Here is a 20,996-nt window from a genome sequence, read left to right as displayed (position 1 = left end):
CCCCCGCCCCTTGCCAGCCCCGCGGTCCCACGGCGCCAGGTCGACCCCAGCCCCCTCCCTCCTCCCGAGCTCTCTCGGTCCCACCCTCCCTAGCTTTGTGCCGGCGGCGCCGAGCCGCTTCCCCCATCAGCCGCGCCGCGGGAGGAGGGAGCCGCCACCGCGACGCTGCCGCTCGCAGCCCCGGGCAGGGGCACAGGTAGGTGGCGGCCGCGGGCTGGGCCGCTCACGCAGCCCGGGGCTGCGAGTGGGGGCGGGGGCGGGGTGCGAGGGAGGGGCGGGGTGGGGGAGGGGTGGGCCGGGAGGGACGGGGTTGGGGTGTGGTTTGGGTGAGAGAGGTGAGGAGGAGGATGTAGGGTGTGGGAGGTGGATTGAAGGGTGGGGTCGGGGTGCCGCGGAGGGTAATTGGGGGCAAGGTGGGAGCAGGGTTAGTTTGGGCGGGCTCGGGGAGGGGCGTGCGTGGGAATGGAGGGAGGGAGGGAGGGAGGGAGAATTGCAGTACTGGCGAAGAGGAAAACCGAGGGGGATCTGAGAAGTGTAAGAAGGGAAGGATCCAGGCTTAGAATGGAAGGGGTGGGGTCTTGGGGGTGGAGAAGAAAAGTTGGGGCTGTGGGTTTTGAAGTTGGGCATAAGGAGGCGTGAAGGAAGGGGATTTTGAAGGTTATAGACAGAAGACAAGAGGAGAGAGAGATTGGAGTCCTAGGAGACTAGGAAGAAGGGAAGAAGAATACTTGGTGAAGGACGGAGGAAGAGTGCCTGGGGGTGGAATCAATGGGGATGGAACAGTGTGGGGCAGGAAGGAGAAGCAGGTGGAGGTGAGATTGGGTGTTTGGGACCAGGAACCTCGTTTCAGAAGTGCCTTGGAAGGATTGAAGGGCCTGAGGTGTGAGAGGCCAGGACAGGGATGTTGGGGGGGGGGGGGCGCTGTCAGGATTTGGGATTTTATATGGAAAAATCTAGAGTTGGCTGGTAGAAGAACTGTTAATTTTAAGAGTGTCAGGATGTAGGAGAGATTGGCATGCTCCTGGAAGGAAGTAGGGAGCTAAGTCAGGTGTGGCTCTCTGGAGCTTTGGGGGAGGAAAGGGTGTGGGTGAAAAGGCAGGTAGGAAAGTGCACACGCTGTAAGGTAAAAATAATGAGAGGAGTGGAGAATTGAATAATGATGGTGGCACAGAACAATTAAGGTAAGATCGTTAGTTAGTTATAGGTGGTTTGGAACTAATTTCCGTTCAAGTTTTTGTGTAGAGATTTTCTCAAGAATGCTGCATTTTCAAATAAACCAAGGGTGTCTGAAGCCTGGGATGAAGGCCATGGCTTGACAGATGTTTTCCTGGTGTGTGGATGTGGGTAATTTTTGCCCTGGCAGAGGGAAGAAGGGAGGCCTCAATGTAGCTCTGTCCTGGCTCTGTTCCCACCAACTCTTTCCTCAGATGTCCACTGGTTTTTATCTCCTCCCTGCCCCCACCCCTACCCCCAGCTTAAGCCAGTGAATACCAGAGGATCAAACAGGTGGGTGAGATTAATTTTTAACATCTTTTTTTAATCCCTAAGGCTGATGTCATATTTTTATTCTTGAGAGACAGCATCATGCAGTGGAAAGAGCTAGAGCTTTGGAGTAATACAGCCTTGAGATTGAATTCTGGCTCTGCCACTTACTAGCTCTGTTCCTTAAGTAAGTTACTTTACTTCTCTGAGCCTTTTTACCGGTTAAATGGCAATCTTGACCTCAAGGGATTGTTGAGGGTTATGTGAGATCACTTAATTGAGTGCTTAGCACAGTACCTGACAACTGGTATCTGCTTAATACATGGTAGTTATCACACCCAGTATCATGATCATCGTCACCATTATTACTATGATTTACTCTTTGGGAATTGTTACTTTACCTACTAAAGTTAGGTGCTTTTTTTCCCCCCCTTCAAATTAGAGAGCCATAGACCCAGCTCACAGTTTTAATCCTGTGGCCTCTGTCTCTGATTCCTTCCCTCCAGTCCACTTAATTGGTATGGTCCTGCTTCTTGCTTTGGCAAACTGGCTTCCAGATCCAAAAAGTTGTCATGTTTAATTATCAATTATTTTATTTTGCCTCTTATTCAAAGAGGCGATAGAGAACTGAGTTTGTAATGTAGTAAGTAAGGTTATGTTTTATTCATAAGATGAAATGATAGGCTTTGTGGTAACTTTGGCTCCTTTGTGGTGACTGAATACTAACTAGAACATGCACTATGTAATATTTTTCTGTGCAGTTGTACGGTTTACAGAACTGCCTCTCTGGAGACAGGCTGGGAGACCATCAGAATGCCCAGTACTCTGTTGATCCAATATAAAATATAGTTAATGCAAATCTAAGCTGGACTTTCTTGCAGATACTAATTTTAATTTTCCAGTTTGCATGGGATTTTTGCCATGGTGTAGAACAGGCCTCGTTGTTTGAGAGCCCATTTATAACCGACCACCATGTACAGCCAGGCATAAGCAAAGCTAAGTATGGAAGCTTTATGTGGAATTCTCTTGCCTTTATGGTTCTTAACCTTGAAAGGTTTAAACATTAAGTTTATTCTTAGCTCTTTTTATAGTACCTCACAAACTTTCCGGAAGCTTCTTATTGAGAGGATGTAAGATGCACAAATTTAATAGAAATCAAAGGTTACCAGGATTTCTTGAACCAAGGTTAGTTCCTCAAGTACCTTCATTGACGAGCAGAGGAGCCTTGGGCCTTCTGGACAGGTAATGTGGTTTTTTACTCTTCAGGAAATACTGGATTTTTTTTTTTCATAGTTTAGAAAGACAACTAGCATTTGAGTAATTTAAGAGTAAAAAATAGCCAGTACTGCCTTTTTTGAAAGCGATTCATGCAAAGAGAAGCTGCCAGGATTTGGGGCAGCCTGGGTTAGCGTCCATATTCTGGTCCCAAGACGCTTGTGCCCTCTGCTGGATGGAACCAGACCTTTCTGATTTTCACCTGAAGTGATCATTTATCCATTTGTCCATTTGACTCTAAAGTTTGTGGAACACACTGTTGGGAGTGGGGGTCAGGAGAAATACAGACCCTGTTTCGTTGTCAGGGAGCTTATAGTGTGCTGATACGTTATAATATGTTCTCTTCATAGAATTTGCCTTTCTATTATTACAGTCAAGTCATTCCTTTTTAGGGCCATTAGGGTGGCTAATTTCTGATCCACAGGTAGAATAGGGCTCTGAATGTCCAAATCCAGAGATAAAGACAGAGAATCTGCTTTATCTCCTCATCAAGATTAACATCTGTGAGGTTGAAGGGGCCAGATACTTACCTCTGCTGAAAGAACAGCTTAGAATAAGTGAGGCATCTCCTTAGCAGCAGTCACTGAATACTGGCAAGAGTATGGGTTATTAGAGCTGGCACCGTGACAGGATTTTTTTTGTCTGGGTTTTAGGGTTTTTTCCCTCCCCTGGTAGTACCAGTAGCAATATTCTCCCATCATTTGCTTTGCTTCTACCACCTGCAGAAGGGTCTGGCAAGTGGGGGAGGAGTCTGCAGCTGTTGCCTAGAAGAGGAGCTGGCTCCTAGCAACAGTATCAGCAGGCCCTGCAGTTCAGAGCACTGAGTCTGTCCCTTTGAGGTCTCACCCTTCTTCTTATTCAGTTCAGCATGTATTTGTTGAGGGCTTACTCAAGACTAGGCACTGTGTTGGGCCTGAGAAAAAGATGAAAAACATAAATGCCATGCCTTCAAAGATCACAGCTCTGGGAACGTTAGCAAGTGAACATAGGACACGGTGCTAAGTGCTATATATAGAAGAGACACTGGTGCTCTGGGAAAACCAGACAGGCATGCACTGGTGCAGGGGTTAGTGAAGATTTCCCAGGAGAGGGATCGTGGTTGAGCTGAGTTTTAATGATGAATAAGGATGAGCTAGGTCAGGAAAGCAGAAAAGGATGGTCCAACCAAAGGGAGCAGCAGAATGGGCAAAGACCAGTGGGACAAGAGAGCACAGCCAGCTTACTTGGGTAGTATGGCATGGCTGAAGAGTAGGGCATAAGAAGCCGAGCAGGAAAGGGTGAGGTTGTCAGGCTAGTCAGGGCCCTTCTTTCTGATGTGCTTTTACACACATAATTATCCTCAGGAGAAACGTGGATTGTACTGCTGTCCACAAACAGGATCACTATTTGATCTCTAGAGACTCAGCATTTTTGATCACTGACTTGATTGTTTGCTGACACTTTTACGTGGCATCAAAACTACATCCCAGCCCTGCACTGATGCAGAAGAAGCTGAGTTCACTCTGAAAGTTAGTCTTTTAAAAGATAATGGCAGCTATTTGACATATATAGAATTTTAACTCTCAGTTCTCTTTAGATCATTGTGTTGTTGCGGAAATGATAATCAGCGGCTTTCATTTAACATCGCAATCTCAGTTTCTCAGGAAAACAAATGTTTATTCCAACTAATGCCTGAGCACAAAATGTCAACCATTGCATAAATGCCTACTGTGTTTGGTGTCTTGCCTCACCTCAAAAGTGTCCTAATAGAGCCCTAAGAGATAAGATGTTTCCAAGAGGTAGAATAGCTTTTTTTTTCCCCCCAGCTCTTGTAATGGAGGTCTTTGTAGATCCAAAAAAGCCTATTGCTGGTGGTCTGTGTAAGGTTTGGCAAATTAGTAAACTGTAGTCTAACAAATATCCACCCAGGGACTGTTAAATCCCAGAGCACTATGTTATATCCCAGAGCATCCCAGAGTCTGGATGAATTAAACCTGGTCCCTCTCCTCAAGGAACTCAAACCAGTAGAACACAGGCCCAGAAATAAATCAGTAGCAGAACACTGAGTCAACAAAGTATGTGGAAGGTGCCAACGTAGCAAGGAAGTTATGTTTCTGGTCTTTGTTCTGTGTGTAAATACATTTTTTAAAACAGAAATAGTAAATTTCATGTGTACTGTTTGTACATTTGTAACTTTCAAATCAATAAAAATTTTATGATTTTAATGGCTGCATAACATTCCATGGTATGGATGTATCATAATTTATTTAATAATATTCCTGCTGTTGGACATTTAGGTTGTTTCCATTTGTTTTGTGATTATCAGCTATGCTGCCGTGACTTTCTTTGTTCTTGTAGATGACTCTCTGCTTCTGTAACTTCCCCAGGATGAATTGTAGAAATGAGATTCGAGCTAGCTTTTGGAAGATGAGTAGGAGTGCACCAGATATAAAGAAAAGGGGGAAAGTAGGAGACAGCATTCCAGATAGAGGCAGCCTGCAGTGCCAGGTTCATAGGCAGCTGGGAAGCTTTGTTTCCCCACACCAACCAAAGGGCCTTCCTGGTAGGCTCGTAAAACTCTGGGCACAGCAAGATGAAGTTGCATGTTATAAATGGCATTTTAATTGGATTTGCTTCCTTTGTGCTTTGCTTTTACAGCTGGAAGCAAGGCAATGTCTTACTACCTCAACTCCGAAAACCACCTGGACCCAGGACCCATCTACGTACGAGAAAATGGTCAGCTGCACATGGTCAATCTGGCCTTGGATGGTGTCAGGAGTAGCCTGCAGAAGCCAAAACCTTTCAGACTGTTTCCCAAAGGCTTCTCTGTGGAGCTTTGCATGAACAGGGAAGATGATACTGCGCAGAAAGAGAAGACTGATCATTTCATCTTCACATATACCCGGGAGGGGAATCTTCGGTACTCTGCTAAGTCTCTCTTCAGCCTCGTCCTGGGCTTTATCTCTGACAACGTTGATCACATTGATTCCCTTATTGGCTTTCCTGAGCAGATTGCTGAAAAGCTCTTTTCTGCTGCGGAAGCCAGACAGAAATTCACAGAGCCAGGTGCAGGGCTGAGGGCTTTACAGAAATTCACAGAGGCCTACGGAAGTCTGGTACTTTGCTCCCTGTGTTTGCGAAACAGGTGGGTGTTCTGATTAGAGTATTGAGTATTTTATTGGATATGTTCAGTCTGTCTAGTTCTGGGGCTTTGTGGGCTTGGGGGCATTCCCCCATCAAATAGCACTTCAGTTTAAAACTTCTAAATAAAAAGTGGCCGGCCATTTTGAGAAAAATCACTGTCTTTCTCTCTACCCACCGCCCCCACCAGAAAACACAGCTTTATTTTGAAACCGCTTCACCACTGCTTGATTGTCACCACTCCTCCATTCAGTAAAAAAAAATACTTGTAGTCTAGTATGAGAAAAGACAAGATACAATCTGCCAAATATCTCTTGGTATGCTCTTGAGGATGTGAAGATTAGTAACCAGAGTTCTGGGCCGATTCCAGTTTTCAGACCTCTAGATATTGGGCATTGGATAAAAAAGTAACTTTAAAAGGTGATTAAAATTTCAAGTATCCTGAAATATGGAAATTTTCAAATATGGTCTGTTCACTTTAAAAATAGAAACTGGCAGCTATTTTACCAGTAGAAGATGGGTTTATTGAAGAATAAAAGAGCACTGCAATCTGGGACAATCAAACTATTGGAAAACCACAGGCAAGCCTGGGGGAACAAAGGAGACGCATACTTTTTTCAGGAGAAAAGAGAAGTTGGGAACGTTGTTCCAAACTTAAAGTTCATTGGAATAAACTAGGAGTTCAGAATGGGGTGGCTTTTCATTGGTGAAGCTCTTGTCAGAGGGGAGGAGGAAAGAAGCATTTCTTCCTTTGGCTGGGAGTCGTAGAGTAAGACTCACACATGAAAGGTCAAGTCCATGTAAGGTCAAGTCAGGCTTTTCACTTCGGGTCCTCTGTTGACTCTGAGTGATAGGGAGTGAGAGCTCCCCTTGCTGAAAACCTGACCACTCTCATTTTAGTGAGGTTTCCCATGACTCATTTTGTTGGGTCCCAATACCAAACTCTGTTTTCTAACAGAACAAATGTTTTCTCTTGTGACTTGCCTTTGCTTTTATTGATTTATTTAAAGTTTTTAGAGGTACCTGTGTGGTTTTGTTGGTTGAGTATCCTGGACTCTTGTTCTCAGCTGTTTCAGGTCTTGATCTCAGGGTCATGAATTGAAGCCATGCTTTGTGCTCCACTTAAAAAATAAAATAGATAAAATTTTTATTTTACCATTACCTAAAATTATTTTTAAAGCATCTACTAATTTTTAAAAAAACCTTTAGGGGTGCCTTGGATAGCTCAGTAGATTAAACACCCAACTCTTGATCTCAGCTCAGGTATTAATCTCAGGGTTGTGAGTTCAAGCCCTGTGTTGGACTCTGTGCTGGGCATGGAGCCTACATAAAAAAACAAAAACTAAAAAATGTGCATGGAAAATAATTCAAACACAGAAAGGTATACAGTGAAACATGGCCTCCCTCCCATTTTATCTCCTTTTTCTCCAGAGGCAGCTACTGTTCACAGTTTCTTTTATGTCATTCCAGTGACATCTTGTACAGGTACATGCATCTATAGCTCTCCCCTTTGTTATACAAGTGGCAGCACACTGCTTACACCATTACACATCTTGCTTGCTTTATATATTTTGGAAATCATTTACTATCAATACCTGTAGATTTTAAAAGTAACTGTGTAGTGTGCCATTGCATGAACTTTTTTGTGATTAGAAAATGTGAAAAGGGGATCCCTGGGTGGCACAGCGGTTTGGCGCCTGCCTTTGGCCCAGGGCGCGATCCTGGAGACCCAGGATCGAATCCCACGTCAGGCTCCCGGTGCATGGAGCCTGCTTCTCCCTCTGCCTATGTCTCTGCCTCTCTCTCTCTCTCTCTGTGACTATCATAAATAAATAAAAAAATTAAAAAAAAAAAAAAAGAAAATGTGAAAAGTTAGCTTTCTATTAAATGCACCATCAATATGACCATTCAAACAAGGCTAAAGTAGAGCATGTAAGAGGAGAAAGTCATGTCAGAAAGCATAAGGTAAATTCATACGCCTTAAGAAACAAAAAAAGGAGGAGTGCCTGGGTGGCTTGGTTGCTTAAATGTCTGACTTCAGCTCCGGTCATGATCTTGGGGTCCTGGGATAGAGCTTTGTGTCGGTCTCTGTACTGAGTAGGGAGCCGGCTTCTCCCTCTCTCTCTCTGTCGTTCCCTCTAGCTCATGCTTTCTCTTCCTCTCTCTCCCCCCCCCCCCAAAAAAAAAATCTTTAAAAAACAAAAAAGAAGGATTCTTTATTTAATTGGCTCATAGAATTAATGGCATCACTCTGGTTCAAATATTGTACTTTAAAAAGACAAGGCATAAACGTACATGTAGACGGGAGCAGAACTGTGGACTTAGGAACTGAGCAAGCACCTTCTAAAAACTCTGTCTCCATGCTATGGTTAGTTACAGCTGAGCCTGGGGCTGTTACCAGTAGAAAAAAGAATTACCTAAATGAAAAATCCAAGAAATATTTCACTGTAGCACATATATTTAAAATATATTTTACCCCTTCATGTTTTGTTTCAAGTTATTTATGTTCATTGTAGAAAAATTGAAACATGAAAAGTAGAATTATGATACATGCCTTGTTTTAAAATTATTTTATAACGGCAGTACAATTTGGGAAATATATAAAGCTGTAATTTTAAGAAATTCATAATCCCACTATTCATGATAATCATTTTCAAATATATTTATGCATTTAGGAATATACTATCTATAATCTGTATTCTGTTTTCTCCCCATCTATCGTTCTAGCTTAAGTATTTCTCATGATAGTGAAGATGCTTTTTATCCATTTGTGATATCTATATACTGCCATTGGTCAGATTGGATGAGAATAGCCCTTTCGTTCATGTTTGGTGAGCACATAAATTAGCATTTCTGGAAAGCAGCTTAGCAACATGTATCAAGAGCCTTAAAAATATCCATTCTGTTTGACTCATTAATTCCATTTATTGGGAATCTGTCCTAATTTTTAATGTAATAACTCAGACATGAGAACAAATACTTTTATATAAGGTGTACATTATAATACTATTTGTAATAGTGAAAACCTGAAAGCTGAATATCCAACAACTGGAAATAAGTCAATTATGGCACATTCATATGGTGAAATATTATATAGCTATTAATGTTCAAAGATTACTTAAAATGATGTGAAATGTTTTTATATGATACATTTAAAAGGATTAAAATTGCATATGCTATATGATCCAATTTTTTTAAAAAGGAATTTTTATATGCATTGCATATGTAGAAAAAGTCTTTCAAAATGTAGATTGTGGGATTGCTATTCGTTTAAATTTTCTTTATAATTTTTCACATTTTCTTGATTTTTTTCTACAGGGAGTATATATTATTTTTATGATCATAAATATAAATATAAGAAACATTTTTAATGTCTTTATTGCAAGAATCCTAAACTTTGCTGTCTTGTTCAGATACAAGATTAAGATTTTCAATTGTGGGGGCATCTGGTTCAGTTGGAAGAGCATGCTACTCTTGATCTCAGGGTCATGAGTTCTAGCCCCACATTAGGTGTAGAGATTACTTAAAAATCTTTTTTTAAAAATGATTTTCAATTGCGATCCCAAACTTCCCTTCTCCTTTTGAATCCCCAGAGAAAAATAGGAAGAGGACAAGAGATTTGGGTTTGCATTTACAATCCAGGGCTGACGCTATAGGAACACAAAGGGTTCAGATCAAAGAGAAGGAGATTGAAAAAATTATTAAAAATAAGTAATTGGGGAGGTTCAGGCACTCACTGTCTTAGGGTGGGTCACAAAGCTGCTTGTTAGATGGAGAGCCAGTGTCTTTGCAACTGGGTTCCAACTTATATAAACTATTTCCTTCCTGTGTTGAAAGCCCAGTGGTTTTTAATCCAAGTGGTTACAGGAGGCAAACATGTTTTCCTTAAAATATCACCCTGTGTAATGAAGTGATTATAATAACTACCATGAAATGAGATGAGGTTCTATTAGATGCCGTGTGCTTTTGGAATATTGTGTCTAGTTTTCTTATCCTTAAAAGAAGTAATCAGTTGCCGCATTTTCAGTGGGAGAAATTGAGGATCTGAGAAGTTAAGTAACTTTTCACAGTCACACAAGTAATTAGGATTGTTACAATCCAAACTCAATTGTATCTGACACTAAAATATGTCCATGTACTTTCTCTGCTTCTCCATTACACGATTCTAAAGTCATTAATTGGAAGACGGGTGTTGAGCAAGACCCTAGAGCTTTGATCAGGTCCTAGATAAGCATCTAGTAGTGTCTGTTGCTTTGCATGTTGGTTTCTCAGGCTTGATTTTTGTTCTGTTAATCACATTATACATTGTTATGTCCTTCGTGGATAACCCTTGTTTCAGAATTACTAAAAATCTTTTGGTTAATTGATCAAAGGATGTGTGTTTTCCTTTCTCTGATTGCCAGTAATCCCCCAAATCCCCATTAACCCACTTCAACTCTGTGATTGGAAGATAGAAAACAGCAGCTTTATTTACAGTGCAATTAAAATACGTCTGTGTAAATAAGGCTCAGTTGTGTATCCAGCTGAGCTCTGTCACCAGGCTGCTTAGAGAGGGTATCAGTGTCCCAGGCCATCTGTACCTAGCAGTCAGGCCAGTGACCAGCTTTCAGTACATCTTATTTTGATTGGAAATAGGAAGAAAAGAGATCTAACTTCCCTCTTGCCTTCACGTTATCCTATCTTCTTTGTCTTTGGTAATTATGATCCTATTGCCAGAAAAGAGAAGTGACCACTTTTAAGTGTAACTCCACTGATTCTAGCATACCATTTTGCTGTAGAAACTTCTAGATATCCATGAGGAAAGTGGATGAAAAAGTCATTGTCTTGCCACAAGTCAGTTTTCCTGTTTTCTTAGGATCTTCTCTTCCCTATTTCCTGTCACTCCTAATCCTTTTTCATTTTTTTCTCACTGATATCATCTGAAATAGATGAACAACTAGAAAGCAGGGTGGAGGCCCCAGCCTGGGCTGTGGAATGCCCTTTTCTTTTCCTCTCCAGAGGCCTCCCTGATGCTTCCTGATAGCAGTTTGGCAAGGTGCTCCATTGTAATTAAATTGTGCTCATAGGTTTGTCTTAACCATCTAGAGGAGACTAAGTCTTTGTAGTTTGTCATACTGCACGAACTTTCAGAGTGAAGTTAACAGGCGCAGTGGAGTGGGCAGCTACTGAAACATGTTTGAATAGAAAAGATAAAATGTGATCTGCCAAACATCTCTTGGTATATTCTTAGGGATGTGCAGAGATTAGAACACAGAGTTCCAGGCCGTGTTCCAGTTTTCAAGCTAGTAGATACTTGAGCATAAGATAAAAGGCAACTTCAAAAGAATGAATGATTAATTTTTTGAGTGTCCTAAAGTTTGGAAATTCTCCCATCAGGTCCCAACACCAAGGTCTGTCTTCTTTTTTTTGTTGTTTTGTTTTGTTTTGTTTTTTGTGGGTTTTTTTCAAGGTCTGTTTTCTGACGAAGATGTTTTGTGTCTTGCCTTTGCTCATATATTTTTATTTTTATTTTTCTTAATTTTTTTGTATATTTTTATTTAAAAGTTTTTATTCCACTGTCATGTAAAAAGACTCAAAGCATTCACTAGTTAAAAAATTCACCCTGGGCTCACATAGTAGTTGGTGAAGTCTGCTTATTACATAGTTCCTTGTACTGATGGAATGTTGACTATATCATGAAGCCACAAAAGGTAATGTTTTAAAAGAAGGAAAAGAAAAGCTATTGATTGCTCTCCATGCCCCACAGATACCTGGTGATTTCAGAAAAACTTGAGGAGATTAAGTCTTTCCGGGAGCTGACCTGCCTGGATCTTTCCTGTTGCAAGCTTGGAGATGAGCATGAGCTTCTAGAACATCTCACCAATGAGGCCCTGTCTAGGTATTGACCTGCCACCACTTGTAGATGGAATTTTTTTTTTTTTAAAGATGACCCAGTGGGATCATCTTGAAGAATGCTAATCACTTTCCAATCCTGTGTTTATTTGCTAATTTTTTTTTCTTTTCTAAAACATTTTAAATCTCCTTTACTAGGCACAAGCAATATAGATTGAACAGTTCTTAGGAAACCAAGTCTGTTGGTTCATTTTCTAAATAACCTTTATTTCAACATGCAATACACGAAACAACCTGGGGTGAAAATGATTTTGCCCTTAGTTTTCCAGTCCTAGTTTATTCTAACAAAAATCATCCTTTTGTATTTTAACTATCAATGAACTATAAATTATTTAAAAAGTAAACTATTGAAGACCGCCTCATTCTTTGCAAGAATCATAATTTAAAGAAATCACCCAGTTTATACCATTTGCAAATAGTCCAGCTGACCTCCAGTTGCTCAGTCTGGCCAGCAGAGAGGAGGCCAGATGGATTCCTTTGTGGTTTCATAAACAGCCAGAAGCATAACAGTATGACAAACTCAAGTCTAACCAGCTTCCTGGGGCCTGCTTCAGACAGTGACACCTACACACTACCCCATACAAAGGTATTTTTGTGTGAGGTTTAGTAAAGGTTCAGATGTCTTGTGTGTGGGACAGTGGAGCAAATTAATACCCTAAAATTTCAGGTTAGCTGGATGGATTGGGTGATGGGTGTACCTAAAAACCAGTCTGAAAATCTAGATTTATAAAGCTAGGTTAAAATTAGAGGATTGTTTGCTTTGCAAAAAGAATTCTCCTAGGAGTTCTTTAGTAGACTTTCCTGACCTATTTAGAGTGTTTTTGGTTTTCAAATAGGATTTTTCATGAATGTAGCTTCTGTGTTAAACAAGATATATTTATCCCCTTAATGAAGTCTCCGTTTACCTCATTTGACCATATAGCCTTAGTGCCCTCTGCCATCGGAGATTAGTACTACATGACACTTCCATCCCTAACTTAACCCTCAACTAGTAAATAGCACCAAAAGGTTTATAATTCCATTAAATGCATTGGGTATGAGATAACAGGATGTATTTTAAGATGAAATTTATGAAAGCATGTTCTTGTGCATAGACTTTCTCAAACTCTGATTTATCTGTGGACTTTGTTTCCCTAGCGTAACTCAGCTCCACCTGAAGGATAATTGTTTATCTGATGCTGGGGTACGGAAAATGACAGCACCAGTTCGAGTGATGAAAAGAGGCCTTGAAAATCTAACATTATTAGACTTATCTTGTAAGTTTTATTAGAAATTATAGTTCTTAATGTTGGAAGAATGGTTTTAGAAATCACCTAGTTCTTCCCCCATCATTTTAGAGGTGATAAGATTAAGGGTGGTAACTTTCCTAGATGCCACAGCAAGTTAGTGGCAGAGCAAGAATAAAGCCAGAGGCTCTTGACTCCTGGCCAGGTACCTTTCCTGGTTTGCTGCCCCCTCTTTAGGGTAGGAAGAGCCTTTCCAGATTCATCTGGACCACTCACTGTGTGCAGACAGGGCAGCCTTTCATCCTTCTCATGGCATATATAAAAGACATATGGCTCACCTTTACTTACCTTGAGTTGCTGATACATAGTGTCTGTCAGCTAGGTCTTTTAATCAATACTTGCTTGATAAAAATCTTGATGAATTCACAGTTGTGATAACTTACTCAGGATTAACCAGATGTGACTTCAGTGGTAAAAAGTTGATAGAGATCATTTACAATTTAACTGAGTGTCCATTCAATATATGGCAGGATGGTATGGTGTCAAAAGAATGAAAGGAACAGGGGTTTAAGGTCAAAGGACACTCCTTGTTCTACATTTTTTAATAGCTGTGTATCCCGAGTAAGTTATTTAGCCTCTCTGAGCCTCGACTTCTGTAAAACGAAGACCGTAGTGAATATCCAACCTCCCTCCCAGAAAAGTGTATTTATTCAGCAAATATTTTTTGAGCATCTGGAATGTGCTGGGTATTGTACTCATGGCTTTGAGGACTCAGTGCTAAATGTAATACTCTGATTTGAAAAGGTAATATGTAAGAAAGATTTCTGAAGACAGTGCAAATTAGTAAGAGTAGTAACAGTCTCTGTGTCTAAAAACCTTTGAAAATCTTTTAAAAATCCTTTTACTTTGGAGGTGAAATAGCCACACACAAAGTCCGATAAACCATTCTAATACATGTTTATGGATGCTGTTTTTATAGGGCTCCAGATTAAACCCTCTGGGTTAACTTCCTGGTTCATTTATTTTTCTGCTAATCCCCACCTCCTAGAAAGTTAGAGCTATAAAGGATCTTAAAAGGGTCATTTGGTGTGGCTGTTCCCATATTACAGACAGGATGAAGATAAATAAGATCTTTGTATCGTTTTCTCTGAAAAGTTTGCTCACTCGGTACTTTATATTTTATCATTGTTTGGCCTTTTTCTGAGCTTATTGTTGGACTTTAGCAGTAGCTCTACTGTATACTGTTATATAGCCTATGTTTTTGACATCTAGGTAACCCTGAGATCACAGATGCGGGAATTGGATACCTCTTCTCTTTTAGAAAACTAAACTGCTTAGATATTTCTGGGACAGGGCTCAAGGTAAGACATTTGCTTGTTTCCCAGACTTATAATTAGATATTTTTTGCTCCTGCTAATTGGTATTTAGAAAGGACTGGTGTTTGTGATGGTATTTATTTCCCACTGAAAGCAAGCAAGAATTGACCAGGTGTGTGCTTTCTTGTTCTTTCCCTCGTAGGACATCAAAGCCGTCAAACACAAGCTCCAGACCCACATAGGCCTTGTCCACTCCAAAGTGCCTTTAAAGGAATTTGATCACAGTAACTGTAAGACAGAGGGCTGGGCTGACCAGGTACTGCAGATTTTTCTCTCTCACGGTGCATATAGCTTTTCATTTTAAGTCCAAGTGCCTTAATCAACACTTTGAACAAACGTTAATTTTCTGGGTAGTCTGGCTAAATTATCATTTTCACATCAGATCAGAGACAGTAATGGCCTATACCTGACCCAGTCCTTAGAGATCATGCTCTGGTCACTATATTGTGGCTCATCCATATTTGCCCTAGGAGAAAATGCCGTCGAGAAAATGCCATCTTGAAAACGACTCAGAAAATAAGTGAATTCTGGCCTGCTATGCAAAAAAGCAGTATGTCCAGCTGCAAGAGGACACATTCTCTTAGCGGCATTAGATGCTGGAAAAAAAAAAAAGTCACACCGATAAGGGTTCAAATCTCACTCTTTCCCTTAGTGTGGGCAAATTTCTTACCTTGTAGAGCTTTGGTGAGGAAATGTCTTTTTTGTCCTCTCACTGAGTGAACCCTCCCATTTTCAGCTTCTTGGCTGACTTTCCTTTGCTTTGGTCTTATCTTCTTGGTGGTTTTCCTCAACTTAGTATAGACCTAAGTAGGAAATTAGAAGGTAAGCAGGTAGTAGGGCACCAGTAAATTGCAGTTTGCCTATGGCTGGTGCCCTTCTTCTTCAGATACTGTTTCTTGGTAGAGGCCTCGAGGACCCACCTGTTTTGTTCTGGATTCCTCCTTGGCTCCACTATAATGCATGATGGTGGACCTATCCAAGTGCCTAATTGTATCATCTCCCTGTAAGTAATCAAGAAGGGGTGAGTCAGTATTTCAGGAGCACTTTTGTGTTTGTACATAAGATACATGCTGAAATCGTTATAACAGTTTGTAGCTGTGGATGAATCTTAAACATATATCCAGTGGACTTGGGGCAGGTGTGGGATGATCATGCAAAGGCTTGATGAAGTTTGGTAGCAGGGGATGAGGGGATGAGCATAGGCTGTGGAGTTAAGGAGCCATGGGTTTGGGATCCTGGCTGGACAACACAATAGCTTTATGACTTAAGACAACTTTGAGTTGCAATTTCTTCATCTATATAAAGGAACCAGGATTTCTTACAGAGCTTGGTAAGGTTGAAGTAAAATACCTAGCAACCTGGCTTGAAAGCACAGATTATACCATAGAGATACTGTGGGTGTGGTTCCAGACTGCCCCAAAGAAGCAAATATTGTGGGGTGCCTGGGTTGTTCAGACTCTTGATTTTGGCTCAGGTTATGATTTCAGGGTTGTGGGATTGAGCCCCATATTGGGCTCCATGCTCAGCAGGGATTCTACTTGAGATTCTTTTGTCTCCCTCTGCCTCTCCCCACCACGCCCTCTCTCTCAAATAAATAAACTTTTTTAAAAGCACAAGTATTGCGATAAAGCAAATCAGATTATTTTTTTGGTTTCCCAGTACATATAGAATTTATACTGTAGTCTGTTAAGTGTGTAATAGCATTATGTCTAAAAAATAATGTACTCAATGTTAATTTGAAATATTTTATTGTTAAAAAAATATTAGCCATCTGGGGATCCCTGGGTGACTCAGCGATTTAGCACTTGCCTTTGGCCCAGGGCATGATCCTGGAGTCCTGGGATCGAGTCCTACATCAGGCTCCCTGCATGGAGCCTGCTTCTCCCTCTGCCTGTGTCTCTGGCTCGCGCCCTCTCTCTCTCTCTCCCTCTCTCCCTTCCCCCTTTCTCCCCCTCTCTCTGTGTCTCTCATGAATAGATAAATAAAATCTTAAAAAAAAAGTTAGCCATCACTTGAGCTTTCAGCAAATTTATGAAAAAATTTGGAATGTCACAAGCATTACCAAAATGTGACACCGAGACATGCAGTGAGCAAATGCTATTGGAAAAATGGTGCCAATAGACTCGTCTTTATGCAGGGTTGCCACAGACCTTCCATTTGTAAAAAACATGGTATCTGCTAAACATAATAAAGCAAAGCTCAGAGGCATGATGGGGCTCCTTCACACATGCAGCTTCGTCCCATGCACATGAGTGGGCCCCCGGGCGCAGCCATAGCATTTGGACCATCTCTTGCTGACCCCCTATTGAAATGTCTTGGGGCTCACTCTAGGCTCCTGCTGTGCTCTTTGCAGGTGACACAGACCAATGAGGCCAGATAACACGAGTCCCCTTACTTTCCTCCCTCTGTCTCACAATATCTCCCATTTCTTCATATCCCACTTCCCTCCTGTCCCAGGGGTCAAGTGTGCTGTTTCATTCCAGGGCTGAGCACTTGAATATTTTTCAGTCCCAGTCCCTGAGGTCCTCAGCTTTCGCTGGGATATTCCACTTATAATGATTTCCCTCTCCTCCCCATCCTTTGGTGTTCAGTCTCATGCTGTGTTGGCTGCTTTCTTTACGTGCATAAACATACCTTACACTTTCTTGAACGTGGTCTTCACCCCCAGTGCGGCTGTGACATGGTTCCTGTGACCTTGTCCACTTCCTTGCTGCCTACTCGGGTCTTAATCCCTTGTGCTCTAGGTCTAGCCTTCCCTGCCTTGCAGCAGGCATTTTCTTGGACATGGCATCTGACCCCATTCTCCATCTTCCTGGCCTTTCGCCTTATTCCACTCTTACTTCTCCTGCCAGCTCTGGCTGATTCCTCACTGCCTCCTTTCACTGTCCTGGTGATCTCCAGTGTCCCTGCAGGGAAGATTGTACCTTCTCTGACACAGATCCATTCCTAAATACTGTCTGTAAATCGCTGCCAGGCACCCCAGGTTCAGCATGTCCAGAACCAAGCTCATTTTCTTCTTCCCTGTATCCAGGCAGCTCTTGGAATTGACATACATATTTCTTTTAGTGAAGGACTATTTTCCATATTGCCCACTGAATCACCAGGTTTGGTTTATCCTGGTGTTCTCTTCAATCTGACCCATTCCCCATAACTAGAAAAGTTTTGTAGAAGGGATGACATCTAGTATTTCCTGCGGCTTTCTGTGTGCCAGACACAGCCACACCCCTCATTTAATCCTCACAGCAGCCTGAGGGTATTAGTATAGTATTATTAATATTAATTTACTGATGAAGAAATTGAGCCCCCCAAAATAAATCACTTGCCAAGGGTACCCTGGCTAGAGGTGGTGTTGCTAAGTCTGGAACTATATTCTTAACATTCTGTGTTGTCCTATCTCTGTGTCCTGAAGTGTTTTCCTTGACTTTATGATCATTTTATTGCATCCTATAATGAGAAATACTAAAAGTTCTTGTTACTTACAGTATATGTAAATTAATTACTTTATTTATAGTTTATACTCAGCCAGATTTCCAAAAGAATTTTTAGTAGCTTATAATAAATATACATCTGTAACAGTTTTGAAAAATGGAAACTGATCATGAAATGTAAGAATATGGGAATGTGGTCATTTTATACACATACAAGAGTTTGAATTATATTTGGTATATTTTAAGGCATGAAAGTGAGTCTAATAATGTGTGAAAAATATTTTGACTAAGGTTTTACATTTTATTATTTAAGGATATGCACTTTTTTCTAGCTTGCAATAGAGATGAAGATAGACAGGGAATCAGTTTTATAGATTTTTCCTGAGTCATGCAAATACATATATCTAGCATGTTTGTATTCTGATCAACTCTTGCATTAAAACAGAAAATCTAGGCTTGACTTGGTTACTCTTTCACCTATCAACTGAAGTAAGATTACCACAAGGATTTGTATTTGTGGAAAGGGAGCTAGGGGGAACAGGAAAGCTTGAGATTAAAAGCTCGAGATTTTGTTCAGATTAAAATCTTTTCAAATACATTTTAGATTGTTCTGCAGTGGGAGCGTGTGACTTCAGAAGCTGTGAAGCCACAAGAATCTGGGGAGCCTCGAACAGCAGCTCAGCACTTCTGTGAGAAATTCTTTTTTCTTTGGAATTTTTGCTGTTAGGTTATTTGCACCCGTAAAGCAGTCAGCCCATTTTCACTCAGTGGGAAAAGTAATTATGATAGTATTGACTTAAATAGATCATCAAGACTTGTATTCTCTTGACATACTACAGTGTAAGTTCACACTTAGCTTTGAGCACCACCACCAGGAAAATAGCTCATTAAATGTACGTATGTATGTATGTATGTATATTCCCTCTCGTTCCAAAAAGGATTTGCCATGGCACAAAAGTAGAGAGAGTACTACAGAACATTAAAAAAGGAATTAAGACTAGCCAAAAGATAGAAGCATCCCAGGCGTCCATCAAAAAATGAGTGAATGGGGGGTGCCTGGCTGGCTCGGTCAGTGGAGTGTGCCACTCTTAATCTTGAGGTTGTGAGTGTGAGTCCCATGTTGGATGTAGAGATTAGATAGAAATAAAATCTTCACAAAGAGGAGGTGATAAAAGGATAAACAACATATAGTATTTCAATACAATGGAATATTATTCAGCCTTAAGAAGGAAGGAAGTTTTGACATACATTATAACATGGATGAAATTTGAAGAAATTATGCTAAGTGAAATAAGCCAGTCAAAAAGAAACATGTTGAGAGATTCTTCTTATAGGAGCTTCCTAAAATAGTCAACTTTATAGAGAGAGAATGCCTGTGTGGCTCAGCAGTTTAGCGCTGCCTTCAGCCCAGGGCCTGATCCTGAAGACCCAGGATCGAGTCCCACGTCGGGCTCCCTGCATGGAGTCTGCTTCTCTCTCTCTTTCTCTCTCTCTCTCTCTCATGAATAAATAAAATCTGAAAAAAAAAAAAAAAAGAAAATAGAGTAGTGGGTATCAGAGCCTGGGGAGAGGAGAAGGGAGTTCCTGATGAACAGTTACACTGTTTCCATTTTGCACCATGGAAAAGTTCGGGAGAGAGATGGTGGTGATGTTTGCCCAAGGATGTGAATGAACGCAGTACCTCAGGACTCTACACTTAAAAATGATGAAAGTGGTAAATTTATGTTATTTTACTATAATTTTTTTAAAGGAGTTAAGTGATAAAGTCAAAATGAAGGAAAAATGAAGGTAACAAAATTAGAATTCACGGCATACCACAACTGTAGAATAAAGTGGTATCATTTCCTAAGAGTTGTGCCCTAAACTTGGCTCTTGTTTAGAAGCAAAGTCCTGATTTTGAATAATAAGAGGTAACCTTTTCTGAGCTTTTATTATGTGGCAAACATTGTGCTGAACGCTTTATATGTTACCTTATTTATCTTCATATCATGCTTATGAATTTGGTTTTATATCCTTACGAAGATGAGAAAACAATCTCAGAGAAGTTACTTGCCCGAGTAACTGGATAAGTAGGCTTATCCAGGAAGTGGCAGATCTGGGATTTGAATCCAAATCTGTCGGACTCCCATGTGGGTATGTTCCTTCAGCCTATGCTAGTGCACATGCCACTGTTACTTGCTAGGCTGTTCAGAAGAGAATAAACTTAATCCAAGCCTCTCTTTGTTTGGGCCTTTGTCGTTTTCCTTGGATCCTCTTTCTGGACTTGAGCAGGCGTTAGCACACCAGTGTAATCATCTCATGGCCACTCCCTTCTGTCACTCTTACAGATGGCAAGCGGGCTCGAACAGAAGCCCCCGTGAAGTGTCCACTGGCAGACACCCACGTGAACTCTTCTGAGAAACTCCAGTTCTATAAAGAGAAAGCCCCAGACTGCCATGGACCATTGTTAAAGTGTGAAGTTGTCTCAAGCCAGGAGTCAAAGAAGAGCAAGAAGAGAGCTTTTGAAGAGCCAGAGAAGGAACAGAGCAATGCTTCGCAGTCTTCAAAGCAGAAATATGTGTGTCTTGCTGTGGAAGACTGGGACTTGTTAAATTCCTACTGATTGGTAGATAGGAGTTGACCTCTTTCCCCCTGACTCTGATCTGATGTATGAGGAAAGGGGGCTGATGGTGTTTTCCTTTTTGTTTAACTTTACCTATGGCATTAGCATAGCAAGCGGATATTTCTACTTTTGTGGTGGGGGAGGGGAATGCTATGGAAGTATGTAATAATTTCTAATGTATATTTTCAATACATAGTAATTTTTTCAAATAAACGTTTTTGCTGTCCTTAAGTTCTGCTTGTGAAGTGTAGACTGAAACCTCAGGAAATAACACTTTAGTTTGGGATAGAAGGCCATTTGAAATAAGGCAGCTTAGCATGGCTTAGTACAAGATGGCCCACCCAAGAAGGGGTGTGTGTCTACCATTATTGAACACCTCCTGTGTGCCACACTCTGTCCCCACAACAACAATGGAAGATAGGTATTAGCCCCACTTTAGAGTTAAGAACACTCTGCCTCACCTGGGTGGCTCAGTTGGGTAAGCATCTGACTCTTGACTTCAGATCATGATCTCAAGGTTCTGGGATTGAGCCCTACATCAGGCTCTGCTCTCAAGGGGGAGTCTATTTGAGGATTCTCTCTCCCTCTCCCTCTC

At 41.1% G+C, this 20,996-nt stretch overlaps 1 protein-coding gene across 1 annotated transcript; it reads left to right on the top strand.

Annotated features, from left to right (window-relative positions):
- Positions 1–20,632, top strand: LRRC42 (leucine rich repeat containing 42). Its single transcript, XM_041771865.1, has 8 exons — positions 1–196; positions 5,395–5,881; positions 11,624–11,755; positions 12,907–13,025; positions 14,268–14,356; positions 14,514–14,627; positions 18,404–18,488; positions 20,127–20,632. Exons 2-8 carry the CDS (start codon positions 5,409–5,411, stop codon positions 20,399–20,401), a joined length of 1,287 nt encoding a protein of 428 aa, XP_041627799.1. The 5' UTR covers positions 1–196; positions 5,395–5,408; the 3' UTR covers positions 20,402–20,632.
- Positions 20,633–20,996: the final 364 nt, after the last annotated feature.

Source organism: Vulpes lagopus, chromosome 10, assembly GCF_018345385.1.
Source record: "Vulpes lagopus strain Blue_001 chromosome 10, ASM1834538v1, whole genome shotgun sequence".
Taxonomy (NCBI): domain Eukaryota; kingdom Metazoa; phylum Chordata; class Mammalia; order Carnivora; family Canidae; genus Vulpes; species Vulpes lagopus.
Note: the sequence above shows the minus strand (reverse complement) of the source record. Positions and strands in the feature narration are given on the sequence as shown.

Excerpts from the sequence above, each read along its gene's own strand:
- LRRC42 (XM_041771865.1), top strand. The coding sequence starts at position 5,409 with ATGTCTTACTACCTCAACTCCGAAAACCACCTGGACCCAGGACCCATC. Across the intron at positions 11,756-12,906 it reads ACCAATGAGGCCCTGTCTAG|CGTAACTCAGCTCCACCTGA; the intron begins GTATTGACCTGC and ends TTGTTTCCCTAG. Across the intron at positions 14,357-14,513 it reads TTTCTGGGACAGGGCTCAAG|GACATCAAAGCCGTCAAACA; the intron begins GTAAGACATTTG and ends TTTCCCTCGTAG.